The 17251-nt window shown below is 53.6% G+C and overlaps 1 protein-coding gene across 1 annotated transcript in view; it reads left to right on the top strand.

Annotated features, from left to right (window-relative positions):
• The window catches only part of ADAMTS2 (ADAM metallopeptidase with thrombospondin type 1 motif 2), a 260157-nt gene that overhangs the window by 223124 nt on the left and 19782 nt on the right, over positions 1–17251 (top strand). The window contains exons 11-17 of the mRNA XM_068979734.1: positions 3171–3316; positions 5845–6020; positions 7349–7482; positions 10290–10413; positions 11648–11728; positions 13396–13562; positions 16958–17117. Of these exons, the coding sequence (XP_068835835.1) occupies positions 3171–3316; positions 5845–6020; positions 7349–7482; positions 10290–10413; positions 11648–11728; positions 13396–13562; positions 16958–17117 (988 nt within the window). The remainder of the gene's footprint in view (positions 1–3170; positions 3317–5844; positions 6021–7348; positions 7483–10289; positions 10414–11647; positions 11729–13395; positions 13563–16957; positions 17118–17251) is intronic.

Raw genomic sequence — 17251 nt, forward strand, 5'->3', positions numbered from 1 at the left:
CTGAGACCTCTAGTGGATTTTTCATTTGTTTTTGTAGTTTTAGGCTATGGAATTCAGTTTTTTTTTCTTTTTCATTTTTAGTTTCTATTACTTTCTTGATGCTATTTGACACTGTTCTTATACTCCCCTTTAGTTCTTTAGACGTGGTTTCCTTCTGTTATTTCAAGGTATCTTTAATAGCTGGTTAGAAATTTTTGTCTACTAAGCCTAGCATCTGGGCCTCTTCAAAGGTAATATCTGTTGCCTGCTTACTTTCCTGTGCATGGATTACATTTCTTTTCATGTCTCAGTAATTTTTCTTAAAACTGGACATTTTAGATACTACACTGAAGAAACTCTGGATATTGGTTATTGATCCTCCCAGACCTCGTTGTGCTGTTGTGTGCTTGTTTACCTGTTTATTTGTCTAATGACCTGGCTGCACTGTTCTAATAAATTTTATGTGCCCTGCAGCATGCAGCTGCTGATATTGCCCCTTGATCATAGCCTTGGGCATAGGCATAGTCACTGGGGCCACACAGCTCCACCTCCCCCACCAGAACAGTCGGATTAGCCAGGTTCTCTTTGTCTCTTTCTCTGGTTTTACTGCTAAGTCCTAGCTATTCTGCTGCTATTGGTATCACACTCAATTAGCTTTCACTAGCTGCTAGCTGATTGCTGTATTGTTTTTGATAATGCTCTGGGGTACAAGTTGTCCACAGCCTGACCCAGTTAAACTCTGGACCCTTCACAGGGGCAGGGTGTTACCAGTATTTGAAGCTTGCTCAGGCTTCTCTGGTGGCTCAGATGGTAAAGATTCCGCCTGTAATGTGGGACACCTGGGTTCAGTCACTGGGTTGGGAAGATCCCCTGGAGGAGGGCACGACAACCCACTCCAGTAGTCTGGCCTGGAGAATCCCCATGGACAGAAGAGCCTGGTGGGCTACAGCCAATGGGGTTGCAAAGAGTCAGACATGACTGAGTGACTAAGCAGAGCGCAGCACAGATCCCGGAAGTGCTCTAGCTGTCTCTTCCCTGGTTCTCTCTGTTACACTTCTAGTTGGCTTACTATTTTACTTGTTGCTTACTGGTATCGTGGAGCTACTGGTCTCCTCTTAATTGCTCACTACCAACATTTCTATTGTTTTTGACAATGCCCTTAGGCGTGAGCTTCCTCATGCTCCATTCCAAATAAAGTTAGTCCTCTTAGGGTGCTCTCAGTCCTACCTCCCCTTCTGGGAAGACCCCTGCAGCACCGCCCTGGAACTAGGAGCAGGGTTTTCCACTTCCGGAGTGACACTCTTGGTGTACAAACAGGTCAGTGAATAGGGATAGGGCCCTACTCTTCTTGGCTTTTCCCTTTCAGCATAGAACGTCTTCCCTACAAGCAAACCAGGGAAGGGGTTACTAGGGTACAGCATTCTTGGTTTTCCATACTTGGGGTAGAGGCTTCACTCTAGGAGTGAGGACTGGATGTGTAAAGGGAGTTCCCTGCCTGAAACAGATTTTCTGCAACACAGAGTTGCATGGTATGGGAGATGCCAATGGCCTGCCTTTCCCAGGGTGAAACTCTACTCCTAGACTGGAAGCTGAGGACACAAGGAATCTCTGTCTTTTAAGTGGTAAAGCCTCCATCACACTAAGATGGGGAAGGAATGGGAGAGGGTTGTGGATCAAATGTATAGACTTTCACAATTCTTGCAAGAGTTAGTATATTTTCTCCATTCGTTGTATTGAGCTTAGGACAGTTTCCAGATACCTCATTTTATTATTGAAGTATTTCAATAATATTGAAGTATGGTGGGCATGTTGTTCAGTTGGTGGGCGTGTCTAACTCTTTGTGACCCCGTGGACTACAGCACGCCAGGCCTCTCTGTTCCTCACCATCTCCCGAAGTTTGCCAAGTGCATGTCTGTTGCGTCAGTGATGCCATCCAGCTGTCTCATCCTCTGATGCCCTCTTCTCCTTCTTTATTGAAGTATAGTTGGTTTACATTGTTGTGTTAGTTTCAGGCATACAACAAAGTGATTCAGTAATACTTTTTCATATTTTTTCCATTATAAGTTATTACAAGATATTTAATGTTGTTTCCTATGATATAACTCAGTCCTTATTGTCCAGATCATTTAAATGGTTTGTTTAGAAAATAATTTTCACCAGTTAAATGGTTGTTTTACTGAGGAGCGAGGTCACCAAGCCTCTTTCAGCTCCATTCTAGAAGTTTCCATTTGCTGCCTGCTTTTGTAAATGATGTTTTATTGGAATGCAGCCATATCCATCCATTTATGTGTTGTCTGTAGCCACTTTCATGCTCTAATGGCAGAGTTGAGGAGTTGCAGTAGAGACCTTGTCCCCTGCAAAGATTAAAACAGTTACCATCTGGCCCTTACAGAAAAAGCTTGCTGAGGAATCGTCTTTCTACTCTCCCTGTGAAATACACGCTGACAAAATTGTTGTCATATGAAGAGGGGACGATGCAGTTAGAATCACAGCAAACATTGTGTAAATCAACCAATTCTAAAAAAAATCATCGTTTTCTGTTTTTGGCTGTTTGTGGTAGTTGTCAGTTTTTAAATTTTGAACTTTTTTATACTGTATCCTTTCTAATTGTAAATCAACATTCCATTGTATACCTGGTTTAGTATTTTTAATTTTTCAATCTTCCTCAAGTCGGTCCTAAATTATATAAGCTTTCTCCTTGGGGTAAGAAGGGCAGCAGTGTGATCAGGTTCAGGCTGACTTTCCTGGGCTCCCGTGTTCTACTCCCTATATTCACGAATTTTTACCATGTCAGCATAGCTCCTGTCCTTCATTTCCGTACTTCATTTAAATTGCTTTTTTAACTTAAACAGTAGACCTTGTATGTCTCTAGAGTCACTGGCTTGGTGTGGCGCTTGCATCTTTATAAATGGCCGTGTGTGGGCACATGGCCTGGGGGCTTCACCCTGCAGACACGGCATGGGGTGGGCTCTGGCGAGGGGACAGAGCAGGCTGAACGAGGCACTGAGGGTGGCAGGAGGCCAGGGTGGTGGTGGTGGGAATCTGGGCAAGCCAACACCTTCCCACACCTCCCAAAGAGGTTCTCAACTTCCAGGGGTCAGTAGGGCCTTCTTTCTTGCACCTCCAGGGCCGGGCAATCACCGTGGACACTAGGCTGAAGAGTGGGGGGCATGTGACCTTCTGTCTTTCAGCACTGCTTTAAAGGACACTGCATCTGGCTGACACCTGACATTCTCAAACGAGATGGCAACTGGGGTGCCTGGAGTCCCTTCGGCTCCTGCTCGCGTACCTGCGGCACAGGTGTGAAGTTCAGGACCCGTCAGTGCGACAACCCACAGTGAGTTTGCCCTGATGTCTCCCAGTCTTCCTGGGTGGCAGCGGTGGTCCCCAAGGGCCCTTGCTAGCCTACCCTATCCCGCAAGGCTCCGCAGATGTCAGTTCAGGCGAGGGTGTGAGAGCAGGCAAATCTGGCCCCTTCTCATCCTCCCTGGGAGGGACCGAGACTTAGGAAGGGGAGGGCTCACAGTCTGCTGGGGGCAGAGCCAGCCCTGGAGACTCGGAAACCTGGTCTCCTTCCTCCTGGCCTGCATCCTACTGTAGACCCCAACCTGCTCTGCTCTTCCTGGTTGAGGGCATCAAGACACAAGGTGGAACAGAGATGAGGATAAAGAGAAAGGCTCTCTTGGGCTCTGGGAGGCTGAGATCCTGAGCAGGAGAGCAAATGATTGCAATCAGGTGAGAGGCAGAGTCAAGTGGCATGCCACCCATACCCAGCTGCCCAAAAGGAGAAAGCCCGGAGAGGCGTCCGAAGGCCCACCAGGCTCCCACCTCCACCCACGCGCCCTGTCCTGCCTCCCAAGCAGGTCCCAGCCCCTGTGCTATCTTCAGAGCTCCGCTGGCAACTCTCAAGGAGGAGAGGAGCTACCTGGGGCTAGTACACGAGCCTCACATACTTAAACTGACAAGACAGGAAGTTAGAAACTCAGAGGCTACGGGGTGCTGGGCAAGGACTTTCAGGTTCCGGTCCGGGATGCACCGTCAGAGGAGCAGATCTGGCCTGACCTCCCCCTCGCCCCTCCCCAGGCCCTGACTCCTCCTGGTGCCTGCCTGATGCCGGGCTCTTGGGGCTCAGGGGACTCAGCCCAGGTCTGGCCCTAGGGGAGATCATGTAGGTTGCAGGGACTCTATCTTCTGTCCCTCCCCACATGTGCACTTTAGGGATATTTTTCCCCTCTGGCTGGTCCAGCTTTCTTAGGCAGCAAGGGTTGAAGGGCAGTTGTAACATGAACAAAACCGCCAGAACTACCTGCCAGCCCGTCTGTTCACAAACACTGTCGGGCCTGCCCAGCCCAGGCCAGCGCCCCCGTTCCCTCCACATCAGTGACCATCAGACAGCACAGATGTGCGCACGGAGCTCTGACCGTGGTTTGCTCGTGCCAGCCTGGCCTGCGTCAGCACCGGAGGCCCCCGCACACCAGGGCACCCCGTGGGCCTCCCCTTCCGTGTGTCCTCCTGGAGATAACGGCTGGGCCTCCCCCTGCCCCATCTTTAGTTGCTGCTCTCTGTGCTCGGGTTCTTCCTGGGACGCTGGGCCCAGTATGAAGGCTTCGGAGGCTCCCCGCTGGGCCCCTGCTCCCTGGATTGAGGTCCCTCTGCGTTCTCTGCAGAACTGCAGCTGGCAGCAGGAGCTCAAGCTCTCCAGTTTCTCTTCCTCCCGGGCCTCCCCTGTATTCTCCCACTCACGCTCTCTTTTGGGATTATCCCCGGTTTCTGTTTGAATATGTCTTGTCTCCTGCCTAGGCGGGCCCCTTCCTGCTGTTTCTCACTGCCCGATGCCCTGGGCTTCCCATACCTACACACCCAGGCCTGCACCCCTTCCTGGTAAAGCCCGAGCTGTTGTTGTCATCTGTCTGTCGTCCCATCAGGGGCCATGATGTCAATCTCAAAGTCACACTTTCTTTCATGGTCCCATTCAAACACCGAGCCTCTTGGTTCTTACTCCACAAATTTCTGCGATCGTTGTTTCCGCTGACTTCCCCCAAGAACATGGCACTGTGCAAGGAGCCTCCTGGAAGCCAGCCCCTTCCATCGTCCACTCTGCAATGCTGCATGCTGTACACCCCCATCGCAGCAGAGCATGACTTTTGCCCAAGGCTCAGGTGGGGCCTCAGGTTCTGCTTGCCTCTGTCACACCTGGCAGGTGGCAACACTGAAGCCCCCCTGCTCCTCCCAAGCTGCTGGCCTGCCATGCTCCAGCACCCTGACTTCCAGGGGCACTTGCTGGCCACCAGCCAGCACCCTTCGCGTGGGGTTAGTGCTTTGTGGACTGGTGAGATTCTCAGCAAAGTAAGGAAATACAGAGGCACAGCCCAAGTTTTCTTGAGGCGGCGGGAACCTGGAGGTGTACCTGACACTTGTTGAGAACGCCTCTAGCAGGATCCCACTGCTTCAGAATTACTCTGAGTTCTCACTGTGTGTGAGGCCCAGGTGGGGAGGATGTAGGGAAGGCTCACCCAGCTCCTCCACCCTGGGGCTTATGGCCGGGGGCGTGGCAGACCCTACACACCCTGTTACAGATCCCTGTTGGTCCACAGCCATAGCTACAGGAGCCGGGGTGGGGCCGGGGGTGCACAGGGGCTGCGTAGATGCTCCCTTCCCTTGGGGCCCCCAGGAGGATTACCAGCCTCTCCTGTACTGATGCACCAAGGCTCTGGGACAGGGCAGGGCTGGGTTCCTTCATTCAGCAGAGCTGCCCCCTCACCCCCAAGGCTCAGGGATCCCTGCAAATCCCACAGGCAGCACTCTTAAGTGCTGGCCTCTTCCTGGTGGCACCCTGTTGGAAGGCCTCTCTGCTTTCTCCTCCAGCCCAGCCAATGGGGGCCGCACCTGCTCGGGCCTTGCCTACGATTTCCAGCTCTGCAACGCGCAGGACTGCCCTGATGCGCTGGCCGACTTCCGCGAGGAGCAGTGCCGGCAGTGGGACCTGTACTTCGAGCATGGTGACGCTCAGCACCACTGGCTGCCCCACGAGCACCGGGACGGTGAGCCCCAGGGGGAGCGGGCACTCGGTGGAGGGGCCAGGGCTCCCGGGGCCACGGGCTGCCCCACGGGCACCGGGACGGTGAGCCCCAGGGGGAGCGGGCACTCGGTGGAGGGGCCAGGGCTCCCGGGGCCACGGGCTGCCCCACGAGCACCGGGACGGTGAGCCCCAGGGGGAGCGGGCACTCGGTGGAGGGGCCAGGGCTCCCGGGGCCACGGGCTGCCCCACGAGCACCGGGACGGTGAGCCCCGAGGTGAACGGGCACTCGGTGGAGGGGCCAGGGCTCCCTGGGCCACTGATTCTGCATGGGCGTGCCGGCAGAGCCCACGCTGGGCTGGGGGCTCATGGCAGGACTGCAGTCCCAGAAAATCCAGGGAACTGAGCCTGGCCAAGGATGCCGCAGAGAGGGAAGCTCCAGCTGGCCCCAGGCGCCTGCAGTTGCCCTCTGGTGGACAAGGCTGGCATTGCACCATTAGCCCCGCCCAGCCGCAGGGCAGGGACAGGCAGAGCTGTCCAAGGAATCAGGTTACCTTTGACCTCTCATCATTCAGTGAGAACTCTCCGTTCCAAGTGACTCGAACTGGTTTAAGCAGCAAAAGGCATTTGTTGGCTGCTGGGACTGAAGAGTCTGGTAGCTTCAGGCGTGAGAGTGTTTGTATTTCGACTGGATCCCACGCAGTTTCCGTTCTTTCCAGGCATCCAGCAGAGGGAGGCGGGGTCTGGGGCCTGCTCCGCTGTATCTGTTACCCCAGCTGGGCCCCTGTTGCAAGCCCCACACGTGCATGCCAGGAGAAGGTGCCAGAGCAGAGAGGACCCCCCCCGCCCCGAGGGGGACTGTGGTCTGGCAAAAAAATCAAATGATGATGAGGTGTCTCAGTGACTTCTGAGATAAATGCTGAGAAGGGAAGGTGCCTGGTACCCAAGACTGAAGCAAGGGGCATCTTATTTGGAGTTATAGAGGTGGCCTGGAAAAGGTCTTCAAGTAGAGACCTGGCAAACAGCCAGCTGCCCTTCCCCTGAATATGGGGTTCTCTAGGTAGGACCCCAGCGATCTGAGACCTGGCTGCATCCAAGCAGCCTGGCTCAGCTGGGGGAAGCTAAGTCCCGAACAACAGGGTCATGAAGCGTGTTGCTGTCACTACCCCTCTTTCCCCTTCTCCCCTGGCCCAGGGCAGACATATGGGGCGGGGGGCAGGTGAATCATAAGGAGACGCTCCTGGGTAGGAGCTTCTCTTTGCGAGGTGCTTCCCTTTAGCAAACTTAGGAAGGAAACTACAAGAAAGTGAGCAGTGCAGCCAGCCAGCCAACACCCCCCTGCTTCCCTTCCAGCCAAGGAGCGGTGTCACCTCTACTGTGAGTCCAAGGAGACTGGGGAGGTGGTATCCATGAAGCGCATGGTGCATGATGGGACACGCTGTTCCTACAAGGACGCCTTCAGCCTCTGCGTGCGTGGGGACTGCAGGGTGAGTGCCCCAGGAGCAGGGGCAGCGATGGCTCAGGGCCTCGGCTTTCTGGGGCTTCAGGAAGACTCGCTGAGGTTAAGCATGCAAAGTACTGCAAACCACACCTCGATCAGGGCACGCCCTCAGCAAATGTTGGTTCCCAGCCCCTACTCCCTGCTGTCCTCGTTCATGATGAGGGTTCTCAGACTTGAGTCTGAGGAGCCGCCTGAGGAGCTCAGGGCCCCACCTCAGAGATTCTGCTTGTGTGGGACGAGGCCGTGGCCCAGAGCACGAGTTTCGCCAGCGCCACAGCTGGCCCTAACGCGCTAGGTCCCTGAGGACCCCTTGTGAAGCACCGCCGTGCCCCTGCCCTCCACTGGGCACTGGACAGCTTGCTCTTGCTCAGGGGAGCCCACTGTGGTTCTTGTCGGCTTGGTTTTTTGTAGAAATGCTGTGTTTTGTTACTGTGTTGTCTTTGGGTGTCACAGGAGACGGCTGTGGGGCCCACTCAGCATGTTATCAGCAACGCGAGTGCAGACCTGCCCCCTTTCTAGAACTAGCAGGGAGCCTCTGCAGCTTCTATAAACGTGGCAGACTGCAGTGTCAACGAGGCTGACTCCCTCTCGTCTCAGCTTCCTGAGACGTGCGCGTCCTCAGGCTATCTCTGGCAGAGAGCCTGCGGCAGGTCCCCTGGAGGAGGTGGGAGAGGCTGGGAGAACCGAGAAGCGGGGTGTTGCGCTGTCGGGGGAGAGCTCCGGGATTCTCTCCACACGTGTTTCAGTAGGACTGTAGCCAGCAGGGGTGGCAAGCCACGCAGTCTGCTCACACTCCAAGCACTCAACCAAGTATTAATACTTGAAAACAAAGTCAGCAATGTCTCCTCCGTACTCGTGGGATTTTAATTAAGGGGGATGACACAGAGAAGTCAGTTGTCATTCAAAAAGAGCTAATTACTTTCATTGCCTGAGGGAAGAGCATGCTGTGCTGTGCACTAGGTTCAGTTAGGAGGCAGAAGGAGCAGGGGAAAGTCTGGGCCAAAGCTTTTATTGGGGTTTCCATAGTGGGAAAGGGGCGGCAGGCAGAATAAACAGCTTGGGGTTGGCCAGTTTGAATAATTCTCTAAGACTGCATTGCCAGAAACTGGCTCTGTAGCCCCTTCGTAGTCTAGAGACCCAGCCCTCGAAGGTCTTTGTAAGACAAAAGTCAGAAGTCAAAGAGCAAAGGGAAAGGAAGCAGTCTCACAAGAGGTGGTGATAGGAGGATCTTGAGGGGTGAACTGGCTCTGGGCTTCCTGGCAGCCAGGGCAAAGAGCGAAACCTGTGAAGCTATGGTGCACTCTAGAACAGGCAGGGAGCAGAGCAGCTAGAGGAGAGACTGTCTTCCCTGCTGAGTGTGGTCATGGGTGTGAACGCGGCCTCAGGCAGTGTGCTCAGACCCCGGGTCTGCTCCGCACAGAGCTCTGCAGCTGGGAATGGTGCGCTGTCTCAGAGCTGTAGCGAGTAAAGGGACCGGAATGTGTTCCTGCCTCGACCAGGTGGAAGGCAAGGAAACATCCCTGCTCTGTGTGGAACAATTTTTAATACTAGAGTGGACAGTGTTGAGAGGATGCATTGAGAGAATGAAGGCAGAAGCAGTCCTACCAGCTCTTGTGTCGTGCCCACACGCCCCCAGACAAACTGAAGAGGACACCATTCCTGGGAGCAGTGTGAGGGAGGGACCTGCAGGCCAGAGCTCTGGGGCGAGCCCCGGAGGGCTGCTGCGTGGGCGCCTGGGAAACGGGCAGAGGCCACCTCTGACTCATGTTCACGAGGACGCCAGTGTGCTGTGCCGGGGCAGCCTCGGGACTAAGGCCTGGTAGCTCAGCTGGTAAACGATCCACCTGCAATGCCAGAGACCCCGGTTCAATTCCTGGGTCAGGAAGATCCACTGGAGAAGGGATAGGCTGCCCCCTCCAGTATTCTTGGGCTTCCCTTGTTGCTCTGCTGGTAAAGAATCTGCCTGCAATGTGGGAGACCTGGGTTCTGTTCCTGGGCTGGGAAGATCCCCTGGAGAAGGGAAAGGCTACCCACTCCAGTATTCTGGCCTGGAGAGTTCCATGGACGGTATAGTCCATGGGGTCACAAAGGGTCAGACACGACCGAGCGACTTTCACACGAGGCTCTGCAGAGTCCTCTGCAGGCCACAGTGTCCAGATGAGTGGGTGAGTGAGCAGGGGTAAGGCTGGTCCTTGGGTGGGTGTGTCTTGCTGATCCCGTTCACGATGCCAATTGTCTTGCTCTTCACACTGTCCGCACCGTTCCCTGAAACCAAGGTAGGCAAAGCACGAGCTAGGAGGCTGGAAGGAGACTCGAGGAGCTGCTGGAACTGCAGACACATTTATTCTCGCCTGGCTGACGCAGCAGGCGTAACATAACATAACATAAGTGCACACAACGTCTCTCCTGGCTGACACAGCCGCTGTAGCAGTGTTCACGCTGTTCTCTCTCCTCTCGTGGCTGACCCAAGGGACACAGCCCTGAGGCAGCAGTCACGCCGCCGCTTTTTACGTGGAGCTCGCATATCCCTACAGCCCAAAACTCGCGGCCGAGCAAGCACCTCTTGATGCGCATGTGCAGGGCTACAAATGCGCTCAGCTGTTACACGGTCATTATTTACAAAATGTGGGTTGACAGACCCTGGGCCAATTTGCGCTCCCCCTGCAGTGGGCACACAGGGTCTTTCTTGCTCCAAAGCCCCCTCTCCTTCCTCTGCGTCAGGGACTGCCCACACCTGGGCTGCCGAGGGAGCAGGGTCTCAGCGGGCACCGCATTTCCCCCACCCCTCTGCAGAAGGTCGGCTGTGACGGGGTGATCGGCTCCAGCAAGCAGGAGGACAAGTGTGGTGTGTGCGGAGGGGACAACTCACACTGCAAGGTGGTCAAGGGCACGTTCACGCGCGCGCCCAAGAAGCTCGGTGAGTGCACCCCTCCCTCCCCCTGCCCAGAGGCCCCGGCCTGAGTGTCTGTAGCACCTGAGCGGGGGCTGTCTGGGAAGAGGGGCTCTAAGTCTGGGAGGGTGAGGTGGAGAGGCAATCTTAGGGGTCGCTGCGTCAGCCCCAGGCTGGGTGGGGACGAGGAGATGCCAGGGTGTGGGGTGCACTAGGTGAGTCTTCAATGCCTTTGTTTGAGGGCTCCCTCCCCAGCTCTCCAAGGCTTTCTAGCCACTACTGGCCTCCCTTGCTCTCTGCTCCACCACTGCCGCCCCCAGGCGCCTGTGAACAGGACCTTTGATGAGCTAGCCAGTGCAGCCTGTGGCCCAGGGAAACGTAGGCCTGTCCCAACAGGGCCACAGGAAATTTGGCGCTGGGGAACTTGGGGTCCCTGGCCAAGGTGGGCTCTGGGAAAACAGCCCTCTGGATGAACCTCCTTCCAGAGTGGTCCCTCCACCTGGCTTCGGGGCTCTGGGGGGTGCCTGCGGCAGCTGACTGCTCTGCCTCTAACTGAAATGGGGAGACGCCACTTTGGTGGGCTTCCCACGTCCTCACTGGTAAAGAAGCTACCTGGCAGTGAGAAGATGCAGGAGGTGAGCGCTCCATCCCTGGGTCAGGAAGATCCCCTGGAGAAGGGCATGGCAACCCCCTCCAGTATTCTGGCCTGGAGAAACCCCAGGGACAGAGGGTTCTGGTGGGCTGTATAGTCCACGGGGTCACACAGAGCTGCACATGGCAGTGATGGCACACACGCAGGCGCTTTGGCTCAGCTCTTTTGGAAGAAGGGCCTGGAGCAAACCTGCCAGACTCCACTCAGAGCTGGTGCAGGGCTGCTGCCAGCTGGCTGCTGCACAGTCCCATGTGACCAGGCTGTCTTGTGTTTAGGGATTAGCTGCTGAGGTCTGGGGAGACCGAGCAGTTTGCTGAAGGCCTCTCTCCTGGTTGTGGCATCTTAGCTCCATGCGGGGCATGACTCCAGGGCTGCTCTTGAGGACACCCACCAAGTTGCCAACGGAAGAGGTTGAAGAAGCGCCGGGATTTGAAAATGAGCCGGAGGGCTGTTGCCATCTGGGATACACTAGCCTTCCCATGGGTCCCTCTCTCAGTGGGCAGTCAGAGCCCGTCAAACACTGGGCCTCTGGAACCAGCATCGAGGGCAAGGCCCTCCTCTCATTGTCCGCATTTGACAGCCTCACCCTTCTCTCTTGTCCCAACCAAGGTTACATCAAGATGTTTGAGATCCCGGCAGGAGCCAGACACCTGCTAATCCAGGAAGCAGACACCACCAGCCATCACCTGGGTGAGTGCCGGAGCCAGACAACGCAGGGGCTCCACAGCCTGACTCTTCTGGGGGTCGGGGGCCTGACCGGGAGGCATGGGCTGCAGCCCTATCTCCTCTGTCCCTGGCTTGGCCCAGCTGATGGGTGGAGCTCTCCTTTAGCACTTTCCCAGTGGAGAGGCCACCGGGTTGGGATCAGAGGGCTTCCCTCGCAGCAGTTTTGGAGCGGCATTTGTCTAAGACATGCCGTACCTCCCGCCTCAAGGTTGAAGGGGAGGCCCCCAGCCCCCTGGAAGGCAGCAAGGTCCCCAAGCAGCGGGTGCCGAGGCCAGCTGGCAGAGCGGCTCCCATGGTGCAGCTGCATATTTTCATTTAGTTTCATTTTAAATTCAAGTGGTCCTTTTGGAATAGAGATTCCTTGCATCTCTTGGAAATTTGGATGTTCTGACAACTCTGGGCGCCCCTTCTCACATGGCAGCCCCTGTGGCGCTCTGCTCCTGCAGGCCCCTGGAAGCCCTCACAGGGGTTCACTCACCCACACCGCCGCAAGCTGCAGGGCCAAAGTAGGAAGTGATGCTGGGGGTCAGTGAGGGGGCCCTGCACAAGTCCTTTCTCCTAGTTTGGGTCCCATCTTCTTCCCTGTGCCCTGGAGGCCAAACTGGGTCAGGGGTTCCATGACTGCAGGCATCTAGCACCCCCGCTGATGTGAGCAAACACCACTTTTTAAAATGCAAAGATTTCTTCCTTGTTTTTAGAGGAGACTTTTATGTTGCTGTCCCCACATGGACAGCCAGTACTTCTTGTCTTAAGTAGGAGGCAAGTATAAAAGCCAATCCCTTAAAAAAAAAGACACTTCTACCTAAACATCGTTTCCTGTCCAGGGCCATCCATGCGTACAAGGAGGGAGGGTTAGTGACAAGCTGGGGACCTCCTGGCACTTAGAACGGCTCTCAAGGGAGTCTAGGAAACTTGTGCAGGAAACGGTTTTCTCACTGGTATCCCGTGATTTTTGTGCCCAGTCTGTGGGCTCCCTGCTAAAATCTTCCAGCAGCCCCCCAGTAGCCTCTTTCCACACTGGCAAGTGTGGGGCTTTGTGACCAGCAGATTCTCATCTCCTAGACATTCTTTGTGGATGCATAGTGGGCTGGGTGGGCCCCGAGTCAGGTCAGGCCTTTTTAGGATGAAGGGGACTGGTGGGGTACCAGGCTGAGCCATAGTTCTCAGCAGGGTGGGAGGGTGTGTGGGACGCATGCTCACCCCAGGGTAGGAAGCCCTGGTGTCCAGCAGGTACCCCTCACCCGGGGAGCTGGGTCAGGGAGGGCAGTGGCTCTGGGAGCCCCCTGAGTGCTCCACGTAGACGGCAGGGACGTGGCCCTGGTGGCTGCTAGGTCCCTACCATGGAGCCTCTCCTCCAGGACCTGAGAGGCAGATCCAGGAAAGAGCCCCAGACCCGGCAGAAGGGCGGGTTAGAGGGAAACCTAGCTCCAGAGCAGAGACAAAGGACAAGGCAGGTTCCCACGGCGGCTTGGGCTGTCAGTGGGACTGATGGGCCCCTGGAGGAAGACAACGGGCTCTGCTCCCCACAACTCCCCCAACCTGTTCAGACTAGTGAACCCTGCTGACCCCCCACGCTTCTGCCCCCCGGCTGATCATGGCTGTCCTCCGTCCTTCTGTCTTTTGTCGTTCAGCCGTCAAAAACCTGGAGACGGGCAAGTTCATTTTAAATGAGGAGAATGACGTGGATCCCAACTCCAAGACCTTCATCGCCATGGGTGTGGAGTGGGAGTACCGGGATGAGGACGGCCGGGAGACGCTGCAGACCATGGGCCCCCTGCACGGCACCATCACTGTGCTGGTACGTCAGGCAGGGGCCAGGCCCGCCGCCTCTTGCAGCGTGAGGCCGGTGAGGCCGGTGAGGGCAGTGGCTGCTGGGGAAGGGGTCGGGCGGTGCCTGGGAGCCCTGAGCCTCCCTGCAGCCTTCGGGCCATGTTCTGCACGGCCCCTCTGGCCTGACCTTTGAGCTGAGGCCCTCCATCTCTGTGTCAGAGTGAGGAGCACGCATGGAGCCACGGGTCTGGTGCTGGGCCCTGTGTCCCTGGGCAACCAGAGACAAAATCCCCTGTAAGCATTTAGGTTTCTCCTCCACAAACAACTCTGGGCGACATTCATGGCCACCTCTCATCATGCTTATTCTTGTCTGCTACTGCGTTCAAACCCTGAAACTCCCTGGGGGCGACCAATGGGGCTCCAGGAAATTGGACTGCTAGACCCAGGTCACACTAAGACTTTGTCTCTGAGCAGCACTGGACCCCGGGTCCCCTGAGTCCAGGACCACAGGCTGCTCCTGGTAGTGGGAACACAGACGGGGTTTGATTTCCTAGTTTACTTCTAAAAAATTAATTTCAATTGCAATGAAATATGCAACTGAAATAAAATGCAATATATTTGATCAGTAAAAAAAAAAAATTAAAACACTGCGGATAAGGCTCAGGCGCCTTTTGCCCCTCTGTGAAGGTGAGCACTCCGCGCTGGGGCTCAGCGCCCCACACCAGGGTGTGCAGCTGGGGGCTGGGGTGTTCACGCGCACTGTGCTCTGCTCACCTCGCCCGCTTGCACTGTCCATCCCCAGAGAGGCCTCTGCTGCCCTGCCTTTGTCGGTGCACACACCGTCGGGCCTCAGTCCTGCTGTTTCTGTGTGGGTAAATTCACCTGCCAAAAGTATTTCTAATCTCCAAACGGGTACAGACACACCTCAGGAGAAATAGGTAGCCTTGGTTCCAGGCCACCGCAGTGAAGTGAATATCATAGTAATGCAAGTCGTGTGAATGTGTTTCTTTCCCAGTGCGTATGACACACTATCTGTAGTCTGTGAAATGTGTGAGAGCCTCAGGTCTAAACAACAATGTGCATACCTCAATTAAAACGCAAAAAGTCAACTACAATAATGACGTCAAAGACCGCTTGGTCAGAGATCACCATAATAAAAGCAATAATGATTGTTCTGCTGAAAGAGTCATGTCCTGCTGAGACTTCGTTTTGGTTTCACGTTCAGAGGATGCACTGGCAAAATAACCCCCCTGGGCTTCCCTGGGGGCTCAGACTATAAAGAACCTGCCTGCAGTGCAGGAGACCTGGCTTTCATCCCTGGGTTGGGAAGATCCCCTGGAGGAGGGCATGGCAGCCCACTCCAGTATTCTTGCCTGGAGAATCCCCTGGACAGAGGAGCCTGGTGGGCTACAGTCCACGGGGTCACAGAGTCGGACGTGCCTGAACAGCAAATGCACAGCACACTTAGTAAGCAAGAAATAAGGAAGTTTATTACATTAGTAGTCAGTTACAGTATGAGGACAAGTAACATAGTAAGAAATTATTATCCATACATCGCCTCAAGAAATATATATATATATGATATATAAGTATATATTATACATTATAATATAATATAATTATAATAAATAGTATACTATATTATAGTATATATTATTATATTAAATATTTAATTATATAATATATAAATATAATATATAAATTATATACTAATAAATATATAAAATAATATTATATATTTATATTTATAATAATTATTATACTATAATAATTATCTTAATATAATAATATATAGTATATATTATTATATTATATACTATATATTATTATTTATTATATAATATCTATATATAAAATATAAATATAAAATATTTTAAAAATATATGAATATATAGAATATATTATATAAAATATATAAATATAAAATATTTTATAAATATATAAAATTTATATAACTATAATATTATATATTGTATACAATCACATAATATACATTAAATATAATATTTAATTCAATTACTATATAATATGATCACATTTTTATATTATATAATATACATTATATATTATAATATTTTTATAATATATACCATAATGTTAATATAATATATAAAAATATATATATTTGATATATATCACTAACTTGGGAGCCATCCAGATCTAATCTGGAGCTCCCAGTACATGGTCTAGCAAGATGCAAATGTATGCATCCATACTCAAGCTATGCTGGGCAGTCCCTGGAACAGCAGTCTGGATCCCCAGCTGAGAGGTTCTGGGCAGTTTGTCCCCCTAGGCCTCCCATCCCTTCTCTCACTGTTGAGACTTCAGAACCCTGTGCAAAGCAGTCCTCCGTTTATTTCAAGCCGCAAGTGCCTTCTGTGTGGAGATGCAGCTCTGGCTATTATGTAAAGCCTTGTCTGCCTATTCCTAAGTCTCAGAATGTCAGCAGATCCCTGGGAGAGGGCAGATTCCCAAGGCCCAGGAAGCTTCGTGACTTACTCCCTTCCTTACCTGCTGGATCCCAAGATCTTTTGCCATTTCTGCTAGTCAGCAGCTTGGCATGTAACTCCTTTCAGGGTCTCTGTTTAGTCCGTAGCTTTCGAAGCCTTAACAAGACTGCTTCCATTAACTTCTCCGACAATAATGAAAACATTTGAAAGACTGTGGGAGTTACCGGAATGTGACCCAGAACGACACAAAGTGGCCAAATGCTGTTGACTCATGGCGCCAGTAGACTTGCCGCATGTGGGGCTGCCATAAACCTTTACGCTGTTAAAACACAGCGTCTGTGAAGCACAGTAAACCGAAGCACCGCAAAGCGAGGTCTGCCTGCGCTCTCTGCGGAGCAGGCAAAGTGCGAGCGCCTGACACGCATGCTCCCAGCGGAGCGGAGCCAGGCATGGTTCTGCTGCTTATTTCAAGCCCCTACTGTAAACAGCGTCTTTTCACACTCTATTTACTGCCATGATCTGCTTTTGGAGGATAATCTCACTGTGTAAAATGTCCCCAGTTGTGGTTGTGAAGTGTGTCTGGTGTCCCTCTGCATGGAGGCTGTGGGTTTGCCCCGTGGAGCGACAAGAACGCATGTGTTACTGAGCTTTGTCCAGGCACAAGTACCTGGGTGCTGGCTGTGAATCAACAGTGTGTACTGATCCAGGTGCCTAAACAGAAACACACAGAGAATACGCTTATGCATAGGCTGTTGATGAAACGTCACGACCAGAGGCTCGCTGGCCCAGGCCCTGTGTTCCCCTGTGAGCAGTGGTTCAGTACTGGCCGGTTCAGTGTTTGCTGGGACTTTCTAGAACCTGACTACCGGGAAGAATGAGACTTGGCCAGGCGTGTTCCTCGGGCTGACCTTCCTAGCAGTCTCTGGGGGAGAGAGGTGGGGGGCGGGCATACTCACCCCTGTCTCCCGGGCAGGTCATCCCGGAGGGGGACGCCCGCATCTCGCTGACCTACAAGTACATGGTCCATGAAGACTCGCTCAATGTGGACGACAACAACGTCCTGGAGGACGACTCTGTGGGCTACGAGTGGGCCCTGAAGAAGTGGTCGCCCTGCTCCAAGCCCTGCGGTGGAGGTGAGGGGCCTTCTCAGAGCTGGGGCCCCAGAGGAGGGGGGGATGAGCAGGAAGGGTCTCCTGGGTGAGGAGCTTCCTTCAGCCCGTGGTCTCTGCTGACTGCCTGGAGTGAGGGTTGGGCCAGCTATGAGAAC

Source organism: Capricornis sumatraensis, chromosome 9 (genome assembly GCF_032405125.1).
Source record: "Capricornis sumatraensis isolate serow.1 chromosome 9, serow.2, whole genome shotgun sequence".
Lineage (NCBI taxonomy): Eukaryota > Metazoa > Chordata > Mammalia > Artiodactyla > Bovidae > Capricornis > Capricornis sumatraensis.